Source organism: Papaver somniferum, chromosome 10 (assembly GCF_003573695.1).
Source record: "Papaver somniferum cultivar HN1 chromosome 10, ASM357369v1, whole genome shotgun sequence".
NCBI classification, from domain to species: Eukaryota; Viridiplantae; Streptophyta; class Magnoliopsida; order Ranunculales; family Papaveraceae; genus Papaver; species Papaver somniferum.
In genome coordinates this window covers 87,307,033-87,326,624 of record NC_039367.1, presented here as the reverse complement: position 1 = coordinate 87,326,624, position 19,592 = coordinate 87,307,033, and the positions used below count along the sequence as shown (strand labels likewise).

At 35.2% G+C, this 19,592-nt stretch overlaps 1 protein-coding gene across 1 annotated transcript; it reads left to right on the top strand.

Moving 5' to 3' along the window:
* Positions 1-12,153: 12,153 nt before the first annotated feature.
* LOC113315877 lies at positions 12,154-13,863 on the top strand. The gene is made up of 3 exons (XM_026564119.1): positions 12,154-12,293; positions 12,730-13,116; positions 13,272-13,863. Exons 1-3 carry the CDS (start codon positions 12,154-12,156, stop codon positions 13,861-13,863), a joined length of 1,119 nt encoding a protein of 372 aa, XP_026419904.1.
* Positions 13,864-19,592: the final 5,729 nt, after the last annotated feature.

The window sequence follows — 19,592 nt, the reverse complement described above, 5'->3', positions numbered from 1 at the left end:
TCACACTGATCCAATGTACAGTTGCGCTCCTTACGTCTCTGATCCCAACAGGATACTACGCACTTGATTCCCTTAGCTGATCTCACCCACAATTAAGAGTTGCTATGATCCAAAGTCGAAGACTTTAATAAAAAAATATGTATCACACAGAAAAGTCTATGGTAATAAATGAATCTGTCTCCCACAGAAATACCTACAAGTTTTTGTTCCGTATTTTGATAAATCAAGGTGAACAGAAACCAATCGATAACCCGGACTTATATCCTCGAAGAACATCCTAGTATTATGAATCACCTCACAATAATCTTAATCTACGCGGCGAAAAAAGATATTTTGGAATCACAAACGATGAGACGAAGATGTTTGTGACTATTTTTATATCTTGCCTATCGGAGATATTAATCTTAAACCAATCATTAAGATTGTACTCAATATGATAGAATATGCAAGATCAGATCACACAACTACGAGAAACTAGTATCGGTCTGGCTTCATAATCCCAATAAAGTATTTAAGTCGTTAACCTGGTTTACAAGAAGAAACCTAATGTTAAAGAAGAATCGACTCTAGATAATACAACTAGTATCACGCAGAAGGTGTGGGGATTAGGTTTCCAAGTTGCTAGAGTTTTCTCTTATATATTCTTTTAAATCAAGGTTTTTTCAATCAATATTAGCTTGGTAACAAAGCATTCAATATTCACCGTTAGATGAAAACCTGATTATATTCAAGCTAATATCTTTCAACCGTTAGATTGAAAACTTAGCTTGTTACACACAAATCAAATGCACGATTTTAGGTTTGTGTAACCGTACCCAAACATGTACATTTGTTGGTTCAACGATAGTTAACCAAATGGCTAGCCATATGAGAACTTTCATATCAACCATATTCTTCTTCACTATAACTAGTTCAAATGACTCAAATGAACTAGTTAGAGAGTTGTTCAATTGTATAAATTTTATGTAACTACATAAGACACAATCGAAGCAAAAACGATTTGATTCACTCGAATCGATTCATGAACTTTATAGCCACGGTTTGCAATTTGCATTCCTTAGTTTATATAAATATAAGTTCAGAAAGAAAATCATTTTTAGATATAATCGACTCAAGTTTGCGGACTTAGTTCGCGGACTTAAGTTCCCGGAAGGAGTTCACAAACTACAGCAGATATTCTCGGGATGAGAACCTCCGCTAGTTCGCGGATTGAGCTCACAGCACTTGTTCCGGTTTTCCTGATCAACAAAGTACACATTCTTTGGTTCAAGTAATAAGGACTTATACTTATATGTTTTTCCACACAATGCTTATATCCAACAATTTTTATATAATCTAAACTCTCATTTCAATCATTGAAACATTCTTAGAGGACGTTATATAGTTTTTATTCACAAATCATTTTTCGTCAAAGAAATTTTCAAAGTGATTGAAACATAACATGACATTCGTCACTAGGTAAATATGAACTTGGCCAAAGCAAATCTTACCAACACATATTTAGAGAAATAGATAGGCGAGATAAACTCGGCTCAAAATAGAAAATGTGTATAATCAAAGTCTATATAGAAGAACGACTTTTATCTCAAGATAGGAGATAGAGTAGATAGACTTTTGAGTGATATATAAGTTCAAGTCTCCATATACCTTTTAGTCGATGAAGTTCCACCAGTTCCTTGAGTAGTTCTTCGTCTTGTATGATGATCGTCATGGAGTTCTTGATCTCAACTACACTTTCTATCCTAATCCGAGACTTAGCTACAGTAGACTAGAAATAAAAAATTATAGTTTTCATTACTAACATTGACAAACATGCTTGAAATAGCAACGCATGGGAGTTCGACCGAGAAATGCTCTAACAGGTGATAGACTTGAAATGACAGACAAATCACAAAACCACCGTGACCACTGATTTTTGTCAGTTTTAATGACTAAGATCAATTGATAAAACACGCGTTTTTTTTACCGACTCAACTAATTTAATAGGTAATACTTTGTTGACTTTTTGCACATTATATCTCTATTCTCGATTATTTCTTCTATGTTCCTTCTATTTTCTTTCATTCTGTGTAACAAAAAAAACTAAAATTCCTACCATGAATTGATTAAATCTATTGTTTGGTTTAATGTGGAAACGTCCCATAATCTCGAAAGTTGATTAGGTGAGTCTAGTCTTCGTGTTTATGTGGACTTATTAACCTTTTTATTATTAGGGTTTTGATTTGGGAATTGAGATTATAAGTTTTAATATATTAAAAGTATATTTGATTGGATAAATAATTTCATTCATTGTCAGTGAAACTTCATATGTCTGATCTATAAATAGTTTATGAAAACTTACAATCATTCTGATTTAAGGGGTTTCTCACATTTTGTAATATTTTCTAAGAGATGACATTCAGTAATTCTTTTAGAAAACTAATTTTTATTTCTTCTATATTATGTTAATAACTTTGTGATTGTTCTACAGGAAGTTGACTAATACAGATGAAACTACTAAACTTAGCGAAAGATAAGAAGAAGCTAACTATTTTTTGTAGTTAAGAAAGAGACAGAGTCGAGGTATTTTTGAAGTTTAAATTGGTTCATGGATAAATAAACAAAACTCACGCGTTTTTTTTTAATCTCAGCCACTCAAAATTGTTATATCCATTGGTTGTAGGAGTCTGTAAGAGACTCTACTATATTAATCATGTCACCCGATCACGCCACTCTATAAAAATCTTTTACAGTAATAACTAACTTATAACATGTTTCTGTGGAAGAGGTAAATAATAACCTATTTCTATGAAGATGGAGATGATAAGACTTAAACTCAAGTCTCATGTCCATCTAACTAAGTACCCAACCAATGACCCGGACTCTGGTTTGCGTCTTATATGTGGTAATGGGTAGTGATAAGACCGTTTGAAATCAATTTTTTTTTAGACTGCATAATATCAATCGTTTGAGATTAAACTTTGATTTTTTTTAAGTATTAAAATCCAAAAAAATCTGATTTGGTGGGACATTTTAGAATTTAAAATTAATAAAATTTTGAATTTTCTTGTATGGCTAACAGTGTGCAGTTGTTGGTAAAAGCTATATTTATTGATCTACATATTTGCCCCCGATTTATTTAGAATGTATTATCTAGTCTGTATTTTATTTGAACTTTTGGTTTAGTTTTTTCTTTTATAAACGATAACTGCTCAGCTAAAAGATATGCTTTATCGACTTAGCTCTGATATATACTTTAAGATCTCATCAAGATTACCTAGGTATCAGATCTTAAGTCTTTGCTCTGATCGAGGATATTTCTGATAGAATATTCTTTTTTATTTACCCCAAACAAATGAGTATCTTTTAATGAAGATATTGGATTGTCAGCTAGCGATCTAGGTGATATCTTATCCACTTCTTATGGTCATGTGAAGCATGTCAAGTTTTAGCATTGAATAATATTCTCTGGAGTAATATTAGCCCTAATTAGAGGAAAAAGAATAAGGTTACTGTTGCTAATTATGAGCATAATTTTTCACATGGGTTGTATTCTTCACCCTTTAGAGAAATAAAAAATTTGAGGTTGGTTTTTACCTATTTTTATTAGCCGGTTATTATAACAATTATCATTAAGTTATAGAGTTATGTAGTGAAGATAGTGAACTGGGTTAGTCGGTCGCGTCTTTTCATTTTTCCTTTCATTATATATAAGGATTTCAAATCTGTAAAGTTATTTTTACAGTGCAACTTATATCTCCTTCAAAAGCTCTAATTTTTTTTCACCTTATTCAACTCCAAAAGTTTTCAAATTCTACTATGTTTTGTAGTAACACCTCACATGGTTATCGTCAACTTGAACCCCTTATTGTAAAATGCTGAGTAATTTAAAGTGGAAATATTACGGTATTATTATGCCACACATATCAAATATTTTGCAGCATGGATGATATCAAACATTTTGTAGGACTCTATGCTCATCAACTACAATTTTAAGACCATGGGCTATTGGCGGTATCTTTTGGAGACTAACTTGTTCCTTTCGAATGAGTTTTCTTTTAGCCGATGTAGTGATTCTACTATTGCAAACAAGTGGGTAGTGGTGGGCCCATTTGAAATCAAAAAAAATATTCTTGGACTGCATAATATCAATCGTTTGAGATTAAACTTTGATTTTTTAAGTATAAAAATAAAAAAATCTTATCTAGTGGGATCTTTTAGAATTTAACATTTATAAAAATTTTATTTTTATTTTTAAGGCTAACAGTGTGCGGTGCCTAGTTAGTAAGTTCGCGAATGATTCGCGAATCATTCACGAATTTTTCCGTATCACGAATTTTACCGTTTTATTCGCGTACGTTTGCAACTCCGAACCCAAGTCACGTATTATGTGGCATTTCCGAATTATTTGCGAACCGTTCAAGAATTTTACGTATCCCGAATGATACGTCCGCTTAATTCGTCACAAATTCTTTAGCTTTTACTTTTCAAAGACTCCATTTTTTGGGCTTTACTGCCTCCCGAGCATACACGACCGAATATTAGACGTGTTGTGATTTTTATGAAACAAAAACGACTGAAGAGATTTGAAGGTGAAGGTGAAGGTGAGAGAGATCTCAAACTCACTAACCAAGCATCTAAACCACCATACGACGTCCTCTTGGATAACTAATGTTGTATATATTATTAATATCATCATATTAAGTTTATTTTTTCTTTAAATAACTCACACATATGCATAAAAATTGGTCTATGACCTTATAAATACAAATTATTTGTTATATATAGATACCGAATTTTCGGAACCGAACTCACATTTATAAATCGAATCATACACGTACGTATGCCGTTCCGAATTACTGACGAATCACGTCCCGTTGACCGAATTTTGGACCGAATCTGAATTTTACAAAACCGTATAATACTCGTACGTTTGTCGTTCCGTACGTTTGCCGAATCCCGAATTACTAACTAGGGTGCGGTGTAGTGAAGGGTACCAAACCCATTATCTCATATGAAAAAGTGTTTGAAAGTGATTAGTGTGGAAGTGGGATAAAAGACCTCCATGATGCGATAAATTTGATCAAATTTTGAAATCAATTTTCTTTTGGACGGATAATATCAATCGTCCGAGATTAAAATTTGATTTTTTAAGTATAAAAATCCAAAAAATCTTATTTGGTAGGACATTTTATAATTTAAAATTTATAAAATCTTAATTTTTTTTACCGCTAACAATGTGCAGTGTGGTGAAGGGTACCAACCTCAGTGTGCAATTAGTATGACATGTATAAAAGAAGACGGATTTTATCTCTCTCTCTAATGTACGAATCTCTCTCTCTAATTTTCTGATTTTCTCTCTTCCCGCGACAACTTTTATTTACCGTTGGGTCGTCTGGTAGTACTATAACGGCTAGTTTCAGCCGAAAATTTTAGCCGAAATCCATGTTTCTCTGTTGTTCGTAATTCTCTATGCTATAATGAAAGATTCTTAACCCATTTATTCTCAATTCAATATCGAATCCTCTTTCAAATGACTAACATCTATGAAATCCCTATTACTCCGGCAAGCCTACCAAATCCTAAAACTGATCAGTTCACCTGTAATCCTAAAACTACCAACAGCTTTGAAATCACTAAAAGTTCTACTCTGGCTCAAATCACTGAAGATACTAATATGGAAGCTGGAACTCCCTCTTTCATGAAGAAAAATCACAAACACATCTATAAGAGGAATGAAATCTACTATCAGTGTGACTGTCAATGTAACTGTCTCAACATCAATGTCACTGCAATTTTTGATACCTATCTAGGAGGAGAATGTAATATTTACAAGCTTAGTATCTTGGAGAAGTACCTGAACAAGGAATTAAAACCCCCCAAGAAATCCTCTCTGGATTCTTTGATAGGCTACTGTAACAGGAATTTGAACATCCTTCACTATCACCTACATCTCAGATGGAAGTTCCTAAACTTGTTTGTTCTGGTATGTCCTCCTCACAAATCAAACTGCATTTTTTCTTCTCTCTATTCTGAGGCCTTAACTCATATTATTCTCAGTTTCTTTCAAAACTTAGTACATCATATTAGTATTTTCCTCAGTAGTATCAACCTCAAACATCTTCCTAATTAGCCTAAGAAACTACAATAGCATTGACAACACCCTTAACATTCTCACTATAAATTCTAAGATTGACCTAATAGGAGTCACAATTAATCTATGGTTTGGAACTCAGAGTAATTCTAAATTACACAAAAAAACATATATTAAACAAGCATATCAACTTCAATTTCACATTCAGAATAAGCTACCAAACCATCACCCATTACTTGTCTTATAATAATCTTACCCAAGAAATCACCATAAAAAAAGTAAGCAAAGTCATTTGTTTTTCAAAGAACATCTTATATGGCAGTACTAATATTTGCAGACTTTAAAACCCTCATATTCCTCTGCATTTTGTTACTAACCTTACCTTTCTAGATAAAATTAGATCACCTAGATCTTCCATTGCGTCTCCCTTGGTGAGCTCTCCTTTCATCTCTTCCAGTGGGGCGTATAGGGGGATAGTCTCGGCCTCTCCTGTCTCTTACATGGGAAGTCTCAGCGGAGCTCTTGCAGGTTCCATGGTTTTTGTTGGGGGTATTGGCTCTGGCTCTGGTCCCATCTAAGGTGTCTTCACTTCCCCAAATATATCATTTGCAATGGAAGCAACTTCAGTAGCAATTCATCCAACCACATGATACAACATGTCAAGTTGAGGGAATATCACAGCCTGAGGAGGAACGAGAATTGCAGCATTTCTACGAATTGCAGCTCTGACAGGCTCAGGCATTACATCTGCAAAAAAACCTTGACACACTCCACAACACACCACATATCGATCACCAACAAGTACCCACACCTTCATTCACCACAAAGTTCCCATGCCTGGGATGAGTGGCAAACACAACCCAACCACCATTCACACTTCACATTGGACCTACATTTGGAATTATATAAGGTTCTTATTCCTCTTGGACACCATAGGAAGGTGTTGTACCATCCTCAGCCTGAGAAACGCTCCCACTTCTAACTTCATGAACACTATCCCGGAATTCATACCTTCCTCCACTTCCTACTCTCCCACTCCCACCTGCTCTTCTAGCATTTCTCTGGCCATTTGGTGGAATGGTGGCTCTCTCAACATGCATCTAGACAGGGTTGAACGCAACTCATTATGCAAAGATTACAAACAATTTTTTTTGATACACATGACCTTATGTGATAAAGTTTCTTACCTGATTGGGATAAGGAATAATCTTGGTATCATCAAAACTTGTCCTTGACTAGGAGGGAGTTGATCATACATATGCTCCAATTTTACTCTTCAATTATGGCGTAAATTTGCCCAATGCCAGTTGAAGTTTCGAGTGTAGTTTATTGCATCCTTTCTATTTGGGAAGGAAATTCCATAAGTAAAATTAGATATGGGGATATTTGGATTGTACCAATCCAAAGTATACTCGATAAGTATATTTGGTGTCTCTTTTATGACATCTCCTTCACTGTACAACATTCGAGGAATGACTTGCTTCTTTCTCTGATTCTGGAAACTAAATCTCTCTATGATTCTGCTATGAAGAAACTGAATGAGAAAATGAAAATTTCTCTCCCTAATATGCATACATATGGTTTGGAAGAGGAAATGACTCTTCATCACAACCGTTGGTCGGGTTGTATCATTATTATTTTATTATGAACCCCTTAACTAGGCAATTTGATCAGACGCAACCGTGCTCTGTCAAGCCTATTGGCTCTATGATATTGAATTAGGCCTATGCTCTACCCTTATTGGCACATGCGAAGCGGTTACAAACACTTGACAACTGCAGCCACTTCGCTGTTCCGAATATGGGTTCGATTACGACTCATTTACAGTTGGGTTATAAGCCTGACCCGAATTACGACCAGGATCTAGACAGTAAGTCTATGATGGGCCTCATAGGTAGAATATACAGATTATATCAACTTAACGGCACCCAAATATTCTTTGACTCTAAATTCAACATACCCAGTCTTTAATTCCTACTTGTACCTTGATTTATGATTTTCCGTGTAGTAAAAAGGTTGTAGTTCACTCGGACTTGTAAAGATTAAAGTTTTCTAAAATAATAAATAAATGATTTTATACAAAAATTTATTAACACTGGTGCAAGAAACTGGGACAAGTGGTTCAGAAATTAATTCTCAATTATAGTTCAAAAACAAAACAAATATTAACTCTAGTTTATTGCCAAGATAGTTTTTATAAAATATTAGTTGTATTTTATGAGCATGGCGCATCAAAAATCCCTAGGAGTAAGCACACTCCATCAAATAAAATCACAAGTAATTAATTTAAAATCTTAATTCAATTAAATTAGTGCAAAAAGTAAATAAAAGAATTAATTAAATTACCACATGGATGAATTAAGGCTTTCTCCGTCGTCCCAGTGCTTTGGTTTAGCTCATCATAGTGAAATACCTCTCAAAATATTTTATTAACCTCAAATGGTATTTACAATGAAGAGAAAATGGTGAAAATCTGGAAACTGCAACGCTTATAAGCGTTACAGAAACACTATTACAAAACGATAGAAATGAAGCGTTGCTTAACCGTTGCATACGACCCTCGGTGAAGTGTCGTTTCCGCTATAAAAGAACGACTGCTGCTGCAAGTCTGTTCTTCGGGTTCTTCATGAACAGTAGCAGCAACAGAGAGAAATCATGGTTCTCGACTCTACTAGCTCTCTTCTCTCCTCCAAACACTCGACAATTTTCTATGAGTCCCGTGCATCCTTTTTATACCCAACAAACCCATCAAATCTCTCTCAATTAATCTCGATAATTCTCATTCACTCGACAGTGAAGAGAGAATATCTTTGAGATATTTTCTTTAATCTCCTCACATGTTACGGGATTTTCTCCTATGTCACGCGTTTTGCTGATGTCTCCAAACTTCAAAAAGGCTTATTCGCGTCCCCTTCGAAGAATCAAGCTCCCAAGACACACACAGTTCCAAAAATAACTCGAAAAAAATATCCGAAAACATTTGTTTCCCTGTTTAGCTATGATCTCCTCCCACGGCTTATCTGGCCCAATTTGTTCAGTCCAATCACTCCTACAAACCCTGTTACGCTATATCAAGTTCAGACCAATTAATTTCCAGTGTTGAATCTCTCTAAAACAGCCCAATGATTCGAACTTCAAATCTGCCAGAGTTAAACACAAGTTTCCCGCCAAAAACAGAAAATTTGATTTATTTGATTCTGAGCGTTCCAGCTAATTTCGATTGAAACCGATCATATCACCATCTTTCTTTAGCCCATAAGAATATACCCAATGAGTTTCAGCCATTGAATCGACCTGAAACACCCTCAAATCTTTAACCCTAGTTCTGGCAGTTTCAAAGCTATTTTTTCCCGCCAAAATTGTTCTTGCTGTTTTGATCAATTGGTGATTATCCAACCAATTCTAACTAAATTCGATCATACTTCCATCTTATTTTATCCCATAAGAATATACCCAATGAGTTTCAGCCATTGAATCTCAATTAAACACCTCCAAAATTCAAACCCTAATTTGACAGCACTATTCACTCATTTTCCCGCCAAAATTCAAATTCTCAAATGAAGAAGAAGGGTGCCCCTTATCCAACGTCCTGGGGTGCGAATAGAATTTGGGTGGAAATAGTAATTTTTCCGGGTTCCTCTGGGACGTTTCCGGTGCATTTTTGGGGTGCCTTTAGTAATTTTCGCCGGGTGTAAAACACTACTTTTTGAGCTCATTTTGCCGCAAGGGATTATTTCTCTAAAAATTCCTACAAAGACATAAAATAACAAAATAAATACCAAATCGAGCACTAACAATACATACAATTGAGACATATTACACACATAAATGTGTCTATCATACCTCACTAAATCTAAACTTCAATGGATTACCGAAACCCTAGTTCATGTATTTCTAAAATCCTTAATCATGTCTATTCACTCCCAACCTAGATTTACTTTTAGTAAAGACTTTCAAACCCATTATTGATTACTTCATTCTTCCATATCCTGAACTCAAACACAAACCCTAACTTTTAATTCTTCGATTCATCACTGAATCAACCTCAAAACTACAATCAAACGTCAACCCATTCAATATTCATCCATTAGGAGCTCAATACACTAATCAATTCCAAGAAACCTTAATCAAACTTCATTCTTCAGAAACCCTAACTCACTGATTTCTCGATGAAAATTCTTCTTAAGCTTAAACAGCAACAACAACACCACCATCACTTGATTCATGATCAGTATCGACTTTTTTTCGATCTCAGAACCCTAATAGTCAAATAAAATCTCATCTACAGCACAAAGACTTCACAACAGACAAAGGTAAAAAGAAAAACTTGTCTCTTAGCACTAACTTTCTCTGTTATCACAGGGTAAGCTCCCAAGTACCTCTAGCCATCAAGCCTTCTTCCAAGCATGAGTCTACATCTCAACGAGGGCCGAAATCTCGTCTCCACCCAGACACCAGAAGACAAGCTAACTACTACAACATCACTATCCATCTGTACCAATTCCACACCACATAGTACAATTTTATGTTTAGTCATCCCAAAAGTGACTTTGAAAAAAAAACAAGATTATAAGTCTGTGACTCTTTTTTAAATTAAAGCATGTATCTATTTTCTCCCACTTGACCACTTCTATATACACATCTACACCATCAGTGAACATTACCCTCCAATATCCTAAATATGCAAAATTTCTCTCTTCTCTCTCATGGCTTCAACTTCAAATTCCTTCTCTCCCAGTATTGAAAACTTGGTTAGAAAAATGAATACTGCTCTCAATATACCTAAGGATTTGTTTCCAAAGGTTTTTCTTAACCCTAACAATGTCAAAACTAAACAACCACTGAACTGGAAATAGTGTTTTACTGGGAAATTATCTGCTTTCAAACTACTAGAGTCAGCAACTTCATCAAGCAAACTGGGAGCTCCTAAGTAGAGTTGAGGTAGATATCTGGAATAGAAGAAGAAACTATTAGACTCTCAGGCTTACGCATGAAGTAGACTATTATACTTTGATAAAATGAGGCACTAGAGGTGTCTTTGACAAACTCATTGTTTTGGTTGGAGTTCCTGCTGGGGGGACCTGATTTGATTGATGAAGAACTCTTCTCAAAAGTCATGATATGGCTCCTTATCAAAAGAATACCATCACACATAATCCCTGACATAAGAGGAATTGTCAGACGAATTGGAGTTTATCAAGATGCAAAGAAATCTTATGGAAGGGATAAATTTGAAAACAAAAACTTGGAAGTTAAGCTTACAATTGATGTCACAAGACCTCTCAAGTTTGGTATTGAAGAATTTGAAACCACCACTCTCTGACACTGGCTGGAAGTTGCTTATGCACTGAATGGTATAAATTTCTGCAAAGTCTGCAGAATACGTGATCATCCAATCCATCTATGTCCTATACCACCAAATAATCCTCAATATCAACACCCCCACCTCCAACCCCCCATCCATCTCCTCCTCCAAAAACTCATCAACAAAAAATTGTTCAAGCTGGTAAGGATATTATTTATAGGCCTTACTCTGATGTTGATGCTGCAGCTGAATTTGAAGTCAAAATAAGAATTGCAAAAAGACTAGAACTAGAAAAATCCATAACAAACATTGCTACAACCTCCAACAACCCTATTATCTTTGGAGCTGAATCAACACCAAATGAAGAACAAGATACCCCCCCCCCCCCCCCCCCCCCCCGCATCCAAATGTCCTAGCCTGTCAAATCAGAAACAAAAAATTAGACATGTCCAAGAAAACTATCGGCACCTACAAGAAAAACCTTCCAAGGATAAAAGTTGCTGCTAGAACCAAAAACCCCACCCCCATTGAAAGTACCACTCCCCAACTATGGCTACTGATGCTATCTTTCCTGCTTCCCCTCCTCTAAAGCTCTTTCCTTTCAACTCTCTCCCCACTCTAACCCAAATTAAGACTAGAATGGAGGCTGAATTGGCTCAGAAAAATAAGGAGGCCTGAAAGGATAAGAAGAAAGATCATGATTTTGAGGCTGATCCTAATACCCTGATGCCTACCATGATGGAAACCAAAATAAAGAAGCCTTCTCATTCTGAGGATGACAGGATTATCAACTCAAATGTCTCTGACAGCCTCAAAAGATTCAAGGACCAGGATGATCACTCTGCAAATTAGTTGGGCACAAATACTCTCTTGTTGGATAATGGTGACTTGGGTAGTTCCTCCATTGAAGGAATGGTAAAACTCTCCCTCATTCTTTCCCTTTTATTTTTGTTATATCAATACATCAGGTTAGGTTTCCAAATATATATCACTCTTTTCTATGATAGTATACCTAGAAGACCTACCTCCAGATATCCTAATGTGTCCTATTTCTAGAAATTCTTTACCACTTTGGCATGGAATTGTCAAGGATTAGGAACTAAGGATGTTAAGAAGTATCTCAATGACATGTTAAATAAACTGAACACGAATATCATATTTCTATCTGAAAGAAAACAAAAACAAGAAAAACTTAAAAGAATATATATGATTGAGGTTAATGTCAACAAATATTGGTTTGTTAACCCAGGGGGACAAGTGGCATTGTTGGTGGCTTAGCCTTGATATGGAAGAGTAATCTGAATCTTGAAATAACTGATTTCTCTCTAAACCATATCAATGATATATGCAGGCCTGCTAATGGTCTACCTTGGCTTTTCATTTGCTATTATGGTAGCCCCTATGATTTCAATAGTAAAGTTGAGTCCTGGAATATGCTGGCTAAAACTGATGATAACAACCAATTACCCTGGTTGGTCATTGGTGATTTCAATATCATCCTCCATGATATTGAAAAGTTCAGTTCTCAACCAATTGATACCAATGAAGTTGTCTTTTTTCACAACAAGATTTTGGATCTTGATTTGGTGGATCTGGGAACCACTGGCTTCCCATTCACTTGGTCCAACATGAGAATTGGTCATGCTCTCACTAAACAAACATTAGGTAGAGGGCTAGCAACTAAAAGTTGGCTAATTTTATATCCTAATACCACCATATCTAATATGATGGATATTGGGTATGATCACCATCCCATCCTCTTAAATTCTAATCCCAATTGGAAAATTGGCAAATTGGTAAAATTCCTTTCAAATTCTTTGGTCCTTGGTTGGATTATGAGGACTGTAAGAAAATCATAGTTGAATGCTTGAGTAAAAATCTCTCTGGTTCTAGTGCTTTCCTCATAGCTAGAAGACTTAAATATATCAAATTCAAGCTTAGAGTCTGGAACAAGGAAGTTTATGGCTACATCAAAACCAACATAAATGAATGCAAACAACATCTTCATTTTCTTCACAACAAATACTTCATACATGATAGAAATCAAGCACTAGCTCTAGATAGAAAGCATCTCAAGGATTGGCAGGATATTGAAGAAAAGTTCTGGAAAACAAAAAATAGAGATCAATTCATAAAACTTGGTGATCAGAACAGAAACTACTTCCACAGAGCTACCAAGAGTAGAACTAGGAGAAACAAGATTGATATAATTCAAGACAATAAAGGAGCATGGATAACAGACTACCAAGAAGTGAAAAACTGTTTCACACATCATTTCTCTACTATGAATAAAACTGAAAACCCAACCATTAACCCAGAAATTATCGACCTAATACACACCACCATTACTATAGATGAAAACACTATGCTAAACAGAACCCCAGATTACAATGAAGTTATGTCCATCTTGTTCAGCATGGAAAAGGATAAAGCTCTAGGACCTGATGGTTTCCCTCCCAATTTTTTCAAGCCAACCGGGAGCTAATTGGAAATGGCATTGTCAAAATGGTCCAACATTTTTTCATCTCTGGTCATATGCTCAAAGACATGAATTCCACCTTCATTTCTCTCATTCCTAAAGTTGACAATCCTATTTCCCCAAGCCATTTTAGACCTATTAGTCTCTGCAACACAACTTACAAAATCATCTCAAAACTCTAGGCTAAGAGAATGAAACTTTATCTCAATAAGATAATATCCCCTTACCAATCTGCCTTCATTCCTGGAAGGCAAATCGCTGACAATATATCTATAGCACGTGAAATCATTCATTCTATGAGATCCAAGAGAGGATTAAAAGGTGCTAATGGAACCGGGGGTATTAAAATTGACATGGAAAAATCCTTTGAAAGACTGGATTGGTCATTCTTAATCACCATTATGAAGAAAATAGGATTCAATGACCAATGGTGTAACAGAATTATGCAGTGCATCTCAACTACCACTTCTGCTGTTCTCATTAATGGCTCTCCAGATATTTTCTTCAAACCTTCTAGGGGCCTAAGACAAGGTGATCCTTTATCTCCCTATTTGTTTCTTTTATGCATGGAATATCTCCCCAGAACTCTCATACATGTTGAAGATATGGGTATTATAACTGGAATAAAGATATGCAAGACTGCTCCATACATCAATTACCTTCTCTTTGTTGATGAATGCATGGAATTATGTAAGACCAACAAGACTGAGGCACATAATATTATGGATATTCTAATATTTTTGGTAATACTTCTGGTCATCTCATTAATTTCAACAAATCTGGAGTTTTTTTCAGTAAGAACACTGAACCAAACCTCGTTCCTACCATCAACAATATAATGGAGGTTCAAGTGCTTCAGTTGGATGATAAGTACTTGGGATCTCCTCTTTTCACTCACAGAAGCAAGATCAAATCTTTCAAACCAGGAGTTGACAAACTCAAGTTAAGACTATCCAACTGGAAAAATACTCCTCTAAATCCTGCTGGGAGGGAAGTTCTTATCAAATCTGTCACCTCAACAACTAGCATTTATCAAATGAACTGCTTCGGAATCCCAAAACAAACTTGTCAGGACCTCAAATAACTCCAAAGAGATTTCTTCTGGGGAAAAAATATGGAAAACCTAAAAGGTTACTACCCAAAAGCCTGGACTGCAGTCTTCAAGCCTAAAGAACTGGGAGGATTAGGTTTCATGAATATGGAACTCTTCAACAACTCTATGATCAAAAAAATTTGATGGAGACTAGAACAAGACAAAGATTCTCTCCGGTACAAACTTGTGGATGCTAAATACCTCATTGGCATAAATGTTCTAAACATGGATCCTAAACCCAAGGCTAGACACTCATGGATTTGGAAAGGCATTCTTGAACGCATTCATAACGTTCAACAACACTGTGCTTGGAGAATTGGAAATGGAAGAACACTAAAAAATCTGGGAAGATATTTGGATCTCAAAAACCAAAACCAGACTCATCAAGCGTCCTCATTGCTCCCAACACATAGAGAATGTTGAACACCTTCTGCATCCCAATGGAAAATGGAATTCTACTCTGGTTCAACATCTTTTTAACACCAATATTTCTCAAACCATTCTTTTCCTAAACACATTTCCATGGGAAAAAGACAAAATCCAGTAGAACCTAAATGACTCTAGAAAGTTCTCTGTCAAGGCTCTTTACAAGGCCAATGTAGCGCCCCCTAAGCTAGCAGCTGACTAAACCAGGAGATTAACTAAATACGGAGGCACTAAAAATCTAAATCAAATACTTAAGAATTCAAATAAGAAAATCCGCTACAAGACTTAACCCAAAACTGGCCCCGCTCTAAAATATACATATATACAAAGTCTCCTCTCAAATGATACATATACGATAGTCATTTGATTTACAAAGAATATGCAAGAAGTTAATCATCTAGCGAACTCAACACTTGAAGCTTTTGCTGCGCTACTCTGATCTATCACTGAAACTGAAAGTGGAAATGGGTGAGGACATCATCCCTAAAAGGGGTGCCCAGTAGGAATAACAACTAGCTTTCAAATAATCATTAATATGATTTGAAGACAATGCAGGTTTTGTCGAAAGTCCGTAATACAAGGAAAGACATTAAAACGTAATGTAGAAACTTCTTCATAGACATTCATAAATAACAGTAAACATCCATGTATGAGATGCGTGTTGCCGCACATAAGGGAAGAATAATATTGAAGCCCACTTCCACTCCGATTAAATAATATTGTGGTGTATCGCCCTAGCCATAGAATACTGATTATATAAAGGAAGAATAATATTGCGGTGTATCACCCTAGCCGTGCAATATTGCGGTGTATCGCCCTAGCCATAGAATACTGATATTGTGTCGGCACACATCTCATATCACACCAAGCACACAAATATATGCATGAATTTCACTACATAAATATTGATTTGTAAAACAATGATGAATACAAGAGAGTTCGTTATCGATTCCCACCTCATTTGATGACAAGCCTCGCCTACCTTGCGATCCATAATCCACTGGTTCATTATTTGAATCGATCGTTGTTAATAACGACTAAATGTTAATCATAGAAGCACTCTAAGATTACCAATAAGGCTCATACAAGGCTCATAACACAATATCATACAATTCTCTAGTTATAAGATAGGTGAACTATCTAATGGTTCTAATCCCATTTATGGTTCTACATCATTTCATTATCTATCTTTAGCACATATAAGATTTATTAATCCAATTAGGTTGGTTCTGTAGTTCACTAGGTATGTCCTATGAACATTTACAACTTTGTAGAAGGATCCAAATGCTAGTTCGGATCATAACGGGTCCAAAGTATCAAACTAAGAGAACATGGCACTAAGCCCAAGTCCACTAAGCAAGCCCATTGATCTAAGGTCCAGCCCATCTGAGTCAACTAACGGTCAAACTGAGGGTCACAGGTCAACTAACAGTCAACGTCCAAGTTTAAGTCAAGTCAAAGGTCAACTGGTTAACTCGGTCAAGGTCTACTGGGTCAAACATGAAATCAGTAAGTCAACTCAGTCAACAAGACTGATTCATGTCAAAAAAAATAACTCAGTCAGATGAAACGAGTCAGCTAAACGAACGAGTCAGACTGAATAAGTTCAGTCAGACGTACCAAAGGTTTCCACACAATTGAAACTCTTAACTATTTCTCAATTTCAATCTATTTAGTTTAAGAGAATTCTACAAATTCAGTATACAATTGTAATTCAAGCTTTACCTGCAATTGCAGTACTAAGCCATACTTTTTCTACATATAATCCACCAGTTGCATCCAAGCTAAAGACTACTTCCACTGAATTCAGTTCAACACTATCACTTTTATCAAACATCACTACCAGAACTAACCTATACAGCTCATACACCTCATAACTATCACTACCAACATTACAGCATCACCAATTCAATACCACAGTTCAGCTAAATCTCAACTCAGATAACAATCGTCTACCAAATTTTATCTTACTCAATTCATGATATTGACTTCCTAAATAATTACATGAACTCAGCAACACCATATCATACCACTTTTATCTCTGGACAACAATTCTTAACTGAATCTGCACTAATTCAGATCATTAAGGACTCAACTCCCAACACCTACAACCACCGATACACAAACAACATCACCATAACTGCAACTGCAGTTCCATGAACTTCAACTTCTTTACATAATACTCAACATCCACAACACTACTTCAATCCTCCACTAACAGTTCTCTGCCATTCTTATTAACTCCACCATCACAAGATGAATTTGCACTAATTTTACTGAAAATAGTATTTACCTCAATTCAGTTCATCTCATCAACATCATTTCTTAACAAACCCCTCATCACCATCGGTTCTCAATTAATCCCAATTCAAATCCCAAATCCTCCTTAAAACAGCTTCAAACCCTAACTTCTTCAATCTCTAATTATACTTCATTCTTGGCCCCACTTCACTTGCATTGAATTGACATTCCTTCACACTTGCATCTCAAACCCATGAACCCTAACTGAAATTTCTTCTTTTTTATTTCATAATTCAATTCCAGGAATATCAGCTCCACAAACCCTAATCTCAATCTTTCTGCTACAACTTCTTTATCAACACCAGTTTAATCTTTGAAATACTAACTCCATGAAGTTCGAATCTCAGAAACTCTAGTTATCTTTTCCTTTCATTTCAACTTCAGAAAAACTTCACTCCATCAATTAAACACCAATCGTTTCCTCAATCAGCCAAACCCAATCTTAATTCCTCTTATACATCATTCATTTTAACTTTAATCAATTCTCTGAGAAACCCTAACTTGGTTTTATGATTCATCTTCAAAACGATCTCATAACTTCAATTAAACATCTACCCATGCTTCCTCATCCAACAGTAGCTCTTTAAATCATCTTCTTAATCTTCAAAACATCAAACAAATCTATAAACCTTAATTTCGATTTACACCAACTCAATCTTCTCCTTCATCCCGTGCTTAATAGACCACAACATCATCATCATATTCTACTTAATATTCTCTCCATCATCAAATAGATCTCTCAAACCAAACTCACAACTCTCAACTGACTCGTAGGCGGAGAATATGAAGAAGAGAAGAAGAAAGAACGAAAAGAAGAATGAAGAAGAACAGAAAATAAGAAGAAAGAAATAAAAAGAATAAGAGAATTGATTTCTGTTCGACACGTGGGGTGATGATAAGGCCAAATAAAATCATATAGGCAGCCACTCGCTTCGACACGTGCATCGCAGGGATAAAATCCAAAATTACTATTTTACCCTCCGATAATAAATTGATAAATACTCTTCACCCGATATCCGAATGACACGTTCGAGTAGTTCATCTCGCATAACTTTTTGAGATCTATCTAGTGATACTAGTTTCATATCTAGATCATTGTTAGATTAATTTCTATTAATTAACATTCGCGTTAAATTAGTCGAGTTATTATCGGCTAAATCGTCTCTTGACTAGTCTAATTACATTGACGAGCTCAAGGGTCCTTACATTCTCCCCACCTTATTCATTTTCGTCCTCGAAAATTAAACCATCCTTCTGGTTTTCAAAAAATTATAGAAAAATACTACCTCTCGACTAAATACAAGTATTGCTCATACTTACAAACGCTCGAAAAAGAAACTCATTTTAAATGAGTTCAAAACAATAAGAAATGAAACATAAACCTATATAGCTTTCTAGAAGTAAGATCTACAATTTGTATCTCTAGGTTCAATAGACTAATTTTCTAATTCATAAAAAGATTGAATCTATGCTCACTACGGTGAATTTGATTCCAACAGATAAATATGTCTAATCTAAATTCTTCGCGCTATTGTTTATAGTTTAATATTTAGTAATTTATTAATTTGATGTAGTTCTTCGCGCTATTGTTTATAGTTTAATATTTAGTAATTTATTAATTTGATGTAGTTCTATATTTGATATACATTTATTCATATAGCTAATCTAAATTCGATTTCACGTAAATTTATAATATCTGCTATTTTAAGTTAGTGTTATACTATATATAAGTTTTCCAAATATTATTATCTATTATAAATCTGCTACTAACAAAATTATTGAAATACTATTATAAGCAGTGTTTCTATTATCTATATCTCTATTATTATCGTTATTAGTTTGTTTATAGTCCCGTTGGTACACTAAGTCTTAATTTTCTAAATATGACTATAAATGATTTTACCTAATCATATTG

Bases quoted from the DNA above. Each gene is read 5' to 3' on its own strand.
- LOC113315877 (XM_026564119.1), top strand. From the start codon at position 12,154: ATGACAGGATTATCAACTCAAATGTCTCTGACAGCCTCAAAAGATTCA. The intron at 12,294-12,729 runs GTAAAACTCTCC...TGATATATGCAG, and splicing joins GTTCCTCCATTGAAGGAATG to GCCTGCTAATGGTCTACCTT. The intron at 13,117-13,271 runs GTATGATCACCA...CTCTGGTTCTAG, and splicing joins TCTAATATGATGGATATTGG to TGCTTTCCTCATAGCTAGAA.